General features: G+C 39.9%; 1 protein-coding gene across 1 annotated transcript; it reads right to left on the reverse strand.

Annotated features, from left to right (window-relative positions):
- Window positions 1-1,202: 1,202 nt before the first annotated feature.
- Window positions 1,203-4,548, reverse strand: LOC117416589 (transcription factor Jun-like). The gene has a single exon (XM_034027811.3). The coding sequence runs from the start codon at window positions 4,013-4,015 to the stop codon at window positions 3,050-3,052; it is 966 nt and encodes a 321-aa protein (XP_033883702.3). The 5' UTR covers window positions 4,016-4,548; the 3' UTR covers window positions 1,203-3,049.
- Between the last annotated feature and the right edge of the window lie 2,022 nt (window positions 4,549-6,570).

The raw sequence follows: 6,570 nt of genomic DNA on the forward strand, positions 1-6,570 counted from the left end.
TATACAACCCGGCGTCATTCCAATTATTTAACTTCAAAAGGCGTTTCTGTGGTTACCTATTTATCTGTACACTGCATTTTCTAGTTTTCTGAGCCATTAGTATTTGTTCAATGCACACACGCATAAAAAAAAAAAAAAAAAAACCTCTAAACCATTTCCTGACCCGGCTGACTGCCTTCTCTGTATAGCAGAGATGTTTTGCGAGGCTCGATTCTCGTAATACACGCCCACTTTCTCTCCTGATGACGTTTCTCTTCCGACTGTGCTGTTACCCGTATATGGTCAAGAAGGTGTTTACTTTCCGGCATTATGTCACCGCCTCTCTTTATATACACATACACACGTGTGTGTGTGTGTGTGTGTATTACCAAAAACCGAAGAATCAGAATTCTAATTTAAAAAAAAAAAAAAATGTATTTTTCATATTGATTTTGTTATACAATCCCTGATATGAAGCATACCTGTGAATGAAATATACTGTGAATGCATGGAATTATAATGCAGTTGAGACATAGCCTTCTAGAACTATTTTATTGATACATAGAATGGAAAACACTGTGTAAAGATATTTTTCACAAGGATGTACAGAATACAGTGGAAAACAGGACAGTATTGTATAGTACTCACAGTGTCCCTAGTAAGTTTATAACAGGACAGTATTGTATAGTACTCACAGTGTCCCTAGTAAGTTTATAACAGGACAGTATTGTATAGTACTCACTGTGTCCCTAGTAAGTTTATAACAGGACAGTATTGTATAGTACTCACTGTGTCCCTAGTAAGTTTATAACAGGACAGTATTGTATGGTACTCACTGTGTCCCTAGTAAGTTTATAACAGGACAGTATTGTATGGTACTCACTGTGTCCCTAGTAAGTTTATAACAGGACAGTATTGTATAGTACTCACTGTGTCCCTAGTAAGTTTATAACAGGACAGTATTGTATAGTACTCACTGTGTCCCTAGTAAGTTTATAACAGGACAGTATTGTATGGTACTCACTGTGTCCCTAGTAAGTTTATAACAGGACAGTATTGTATGGTACTCACTGTGTCCCTAGTAAGTTTATAACAGGACAGTGTTGTATAGTACTCACTGTGTCCCTAGTAAGTTTATAAGCAGGAGAGTATATAAATAGTGTGTTGTTTTAAGAGGAAGCACTTCTTTTTACTGTTTGTACAGGACAAAAGAACAATACTAGTTAAATTTATTCAGTTTATTCAGTGTGTGCCCGCAGGCAGGGCCAGCACAGGCACATCTCAATAGTGCAGCACTAACACAAAGAGAGACCTACATAGACCGTACTCAATACAATAACAATACAGCGCTAACAATACAAACAATTACTATACAGCCACAATAATACATGTACTGTACAAATGGTACATCCTGTATACACATACATACACAAACACAAACACATACATTGGGGCAACCTATATCACCTTAAATATCTAATAAGCTACCCAGTGATAGTTAGCCGAGATTAAATAGTTGCTATGCAGCATTATCTTCATAAGGGACCATGGAGAGAAGAAACTGCAAGGCACAGCTTTGATCAAGAGCAGTGGTTTAGTAGTTAGTAATGACTCCCCCTTGTGGTGGAAATGCGTCACTGCCACTAGCTGCTCTTGTGTGAGAAATGTTTTGTTGTCGTTTACAAACCCTTGAGAGTATACACATGGTCATTAGAAACAACCTGAAACAAATGCGGTGTTGTGTTTGTGTTATTAGGCGTGAAGAGAAATGTCACCATCATTATGGTATGCTTCCATTTAAGTTTGAAAAGTAAAAAACAAACAAACAAACAAAACGTGTTTTGATGTTTATGCTAGACTCAACACTGGTGTTAAGTTTTCAAGGGCTGTTTACCTGCACCTTGCAGTGAAAGGAAAATACTTCAGCAATGTTACAAAACTCGTGAGAGATAACTACAGGGTGGACTTGGTTTTGAGCACAGCTAAGGTACACTAAGCAGTTTGGAAGACACGTGGCTTCTGGAATCCTAAATAGAACAGCAATCTCAGGGTATTCCTTACAGAGCTCCTAAACCGTTAATGTCGTTAATGTACATGTGATACTGTTGACAACAAATTAACCTTAAGATACATGTTTATAAACCTCTATTTTTGAAATCCCAAAACGGAATGTACTGTACTCCAGTGTGATTTTTAATGAAATGTGATCGGTTTACAGGTGTGTCAGTGTGCCTTCAATATGTCTTTAATATACCAATAAAGGCACCAGAATTGTGAAGTCGCCCAGATAATGGTTCATCTATTAAAACACACCAGAACACCAGAGCATTCGTTTTAGGTGCTTTATTTATACATGTCTTAAATAGAATCTTCAGAAAACGAACATAAAAAATTATATATTTTATTACAAATGGCAAACTTATGAGTCGTCCAAATTCCTCTTATTTACAAATAATATTGGGCTTAATCGCCAAAGAGCAACATACAATAACATAACTTTCAAAGGCTTGCTGCATTGACATGACATCAGCTTATATATATATATATATAAAATGAACAGTATTTACACATACAATCAAGCCAGGCAGCTTTTTCAACCTGCCTTTTTTTATTTTCTACGCCTTCCCATGACGTCGCTACAACAGAAGCAAACTAAAGTATCTATAGCAGTTTTTAATAAACAAAACAAAACTGTGTTTGAATACTGAATGATCTTCGAATGTCACAGGGTCCATGCACAACTTGGTCAACGTTAACGCAATGATAGTGCCTCTCTCTAAAAAAAAAAAAAACAGCAGAAAACAGCACTTGATTAAGAAAGTGCTTGTGTCTTTTTGCTTTCATTGTTATTGTCAATAACCCAGCTTGAGACAGCTCTCTCATCATTCTCAAGACAAGTCTCTCTCTCGCTCTCTCTATACTCCTGCGTGTAGCCAAGGAGCTCGCCTCTGTAGTCTCACAGCTGTGACACTTAGTTTCATTGTCTTCATTCATTCGTTACTTTGTAAACTTCGTCCCGTTTTCGGACAGTCTCTTTTTTCGGAGGAGCAGCGGTCGCGGGGTTGTGCTCTCAGAACGTTTGCAGCTGCTGGGTCAGCATGAGTTGGCAGCCGCTGTTGACGTGGTTCATGACTTTCTGCTTCAGCTGCGCCACCTGCTCCCGCAGTAAGTTGGCGGAGGATGCCAGCTCGGAGTTCTGCGACTTCAGGATTTTCACTTTGTCTTCCAGCCTGGAGATCCTCTCCAGTTTCCTCTTCCGGCACTTGGAAGCTGCGACTCTGTTTCTCATGCGCTTCCTCTCGGCTTTGATCCTCTCCTGGTTCTCCATGTCGATCGGGGAGAGCGGCGGGGTCTCGCCGGACATCTCGGGCACCGTCTGGGGCTCCTCTTTCAACGCCTGCAGCCGCGGGTGCTGAATCTGCACCTGGGTGTTCATGTGATGCTGAGGCTGGTAGTTCATGTTGTTTGCATTGCTGAAGCTGGGTGCTGGCGCCGTCGCCGATGAGGTGCTGATATTAGTTGGATTGAATGTGTTCAGGCTGGTATACACCGGTGGTTCCGGCTGCATGTTTGCGCTGAAAACACTGTTGACAATCATAGAAGAGATGGGTGTCATGCCGGTGGACGAAGAAGTCTCCGTCGCAGAAGTTACGCTGGTGGAGCCGTTGTGCTGGTAGTGCAGCTCCGCCAGTGCCCGCACGAACCCATCAGCAAAACCCTCCTGCTCGTCGGTAACGTTTCTCGGGCAGAGGAACTGGGTCGGGGTCGGTGTCGTCGTGATCATGCCGTTGCTGGACTGGATGATAAGCCGCTCCAGTTCGGGGGAGGCCAGTTTGAGAAGCCCGACATCGGGGGATGTGAGGAGGTCGCTTGCCCTGGCCCGCAGGTGCGGTTTCAAGTTCAGCGAGGGGTCCAACAGGTTTAAAGTCAAGTTCTGCTTCAGGGCTTTGGGGTTGTATCCATAGCCGGAGGACTCTGGCTGTGAGAAGGCATTGAGTGTATCGTCGTAGAAAGTAGTTTCCATCTTGGTAGACATAGAACAGAACTCCTGTCTGTGTGTGTGTGTGTGTGAGAGAGAGAGAGTTTTTAATTCAGCAGTTATAACGAAAGAGAAGTTATACTTGTAAGAAGTGCAGTTCCGAGAAGTGCGATAAACACAGATTAGTTTAACTGTGCAGACAGACCGGCTTACGACTGAAACAAAGTGTCCGATATAGATATGTAAAAGGAAAATACAAATCCTTTACAAACTCTTACTTGACGAGACGTCAGACAGTTTCTGTACAAGTTGCCTCTGCAACTCCTCAGTCCCTCCCGAGTCGAAAGACTTTGTATTCTTCTACAGCACTTGTTTCAAATGACTGTGACAGCTCTGAAGTGAGGTCCTTTTAGGCTTTTTCAAATGTAAACGCGTAGTCTTTTTCTTCTTCTTTTTTCAGGAAACGTGCGAGTTTCACGTTTCAATGAGTAGTGAGCAACTTTCAAAGAGTAGTGAGCGCCTTTCAATCTAAGGTATTCCTCACTCTACCATAAGCAGTTATACTCTGAGCTTCCACAGCGTGCAGGCAAAGCTTATCTGCTGGTGCTGCCACACTAAACATAGCAATGATGTCATGCCTGGGCTCTCCCATTGGCTGGAGGCGATTCGATGGGCGTTTCATTATTTTCAGATAAGGTGCGTTGCCTAGACGACCACCCAGAAGATTTTTGCTCGCGCTCTGGCTGATGGGATGAGGTAATGCAGTTAGCTGGATGAGCAGTGCATTGTGGGATTACGTATTGTTTTTGAATATCTGGTTACGCGCTTAGCGAGGCAGACTGTGGCAGTTTATTTCAATTACAAAAAAAAGGGCCAACACAACTATAGAGAATATATATATATATATATATATATATATATATATATATATATATATATATATATATATAATTTAGTATACATGTATGCGCTAAATAATCTAATTTTCTAAACGTTTTGCTATATCATATTCACTTATTCTTTAGTTTTATTAACTAAGCATCCACGTTTTCAATGTTTGAGCTGTTTATTATTTGCAGTGTCTGTATTGCTAGTGTGTCTGCAGAGTTATGAAGTGGTATTACTGTAGGTACCTAAATGTTTTTAAAGTTACAGGCACCACCAAGTTGAATTACTTTTGATTTTTTTTTTTAAGGAATAAAATGTTGTATTTCTTGTCTTAACTTAAACTCGTTATGTTATGAATACAGGGTGATTTTAAATAACACACAAAACGGTCACAATTAATTATATGTTCTTAACATGTAGGGGCTTCAGTCTTTGGTTAACTCTCTGCACTTCTCAAACGGGGCGAATCGATGCATCTCGCGGTCTGCAGTTCCGAGATTGATATGGCAAACTCCCAGTTACCAGAAAGCTACAATTGGTCTTTACGTTTTTCAACCAATCAGAGGTGGAAGTGGAGGGATTCTCATAATGTTACAGCCACCCTGAGAACCGACTGTGTGATGGAGCAGTATGTAAGGGATCGTCACAAAAGTGTACAATCTGTTCTTTCAAGAAAAACAACCGATAATCAGCAATGGTTAGGGCTTCTAGTTGGATCCATGATTTAAAACGAAATCTTAAAAGAAACTTTGTTAACACGGTCTTTTTGTTATGACATGTCTGTTTATCTTACTGTTAGAATTAGAAATGATAAATGCATAATAATAATAATAATAATAATAATAATAATAATAATAATAATAATACTGTTGGTTTATCAATCCTAAAATGAAGAATATTTTGGTTATCTTCTGTTAGCTTACACTCAGTTAAGGGAAACTTTGTCTACGTTGTACTAATTGTCTTTCTTCTTGTATATCATGTGTTAACTGTCAGTTAATACATGGAAAACCTCTGCACAATATCACCGATTCCGAGGGAACAGACACACCCTGGTGATTGTACAAACCTTTTAGGAGCTTTTAAAAGACGCTGTTTTACTATGTTTTTCTATTCAGTAAGCCCGGTAAGTAGAAACAGCAATACAGAATGAAAAGTATGAAATTCAATTATAATACTGTTCAGAAGATTATATAAGTATGCCTTTTATTAATGTTCTAGAAAGTTTTTCAATACATGGATGAAATAAAGCGAAAGTGAAACTGCCGTCCCCCTGTGTCCATACACTTATACAACTGCTGCCCATTCGACAGCAGGAATAACCAGACCGTTAACAGCGGTGGGATCCGGATGGGCATTGAGTTGGTTCAGTTAAACAGTTAGGAACACGACTGGAGCAGATAGCTGGTCAGGAAAGCTAAAGAATTGCCCGTCCCTGCTCCAGATCAGAGGTCCTCACTTGTGACTCTTTCAACCAATTACAAACCAGGATCTGGTTCCCAGCAGGTCTTTAATTAGTTACTCTACTGAACATCTTGGCTCAATGAAATACTGAACTGATCAGGACAAGGGATTTCAACCCTGTTCCTGAAGGACCCCCATTATTATTATTATTATTATTATTATTATTATTATTATTATTATTATTATTATTATTTGTTTATTTTGCAGACGTCTTTATCCAAGGCGGCTTATAGAGACTACTACTGAAAATGTAATTAAAA

This window comes from Acipenser ruthenus, chromosome 12 (assembly GCF_902713425.1).
Source record: "Acipenser ruthenus chromosome 12, fAciRut3.2 maternal haplotype, whole genome shotgun sequence".
NCBI lineage: Eukaryota > Metazoa > Chordata > Actinopteri > Acipenseriformes > Acipenseridae > Acipenser > Acipenser ruthenus.

Bases quoted from the DNA above. Each gene is read 5' to 3' on its own strand.
- LOC117416589 (XM_034027811.3), bottom strand. From the start codon at position 4,015: ATGTCTACCAAGATGGAAACTACTTTCTACGACGATACACTCAATGCC.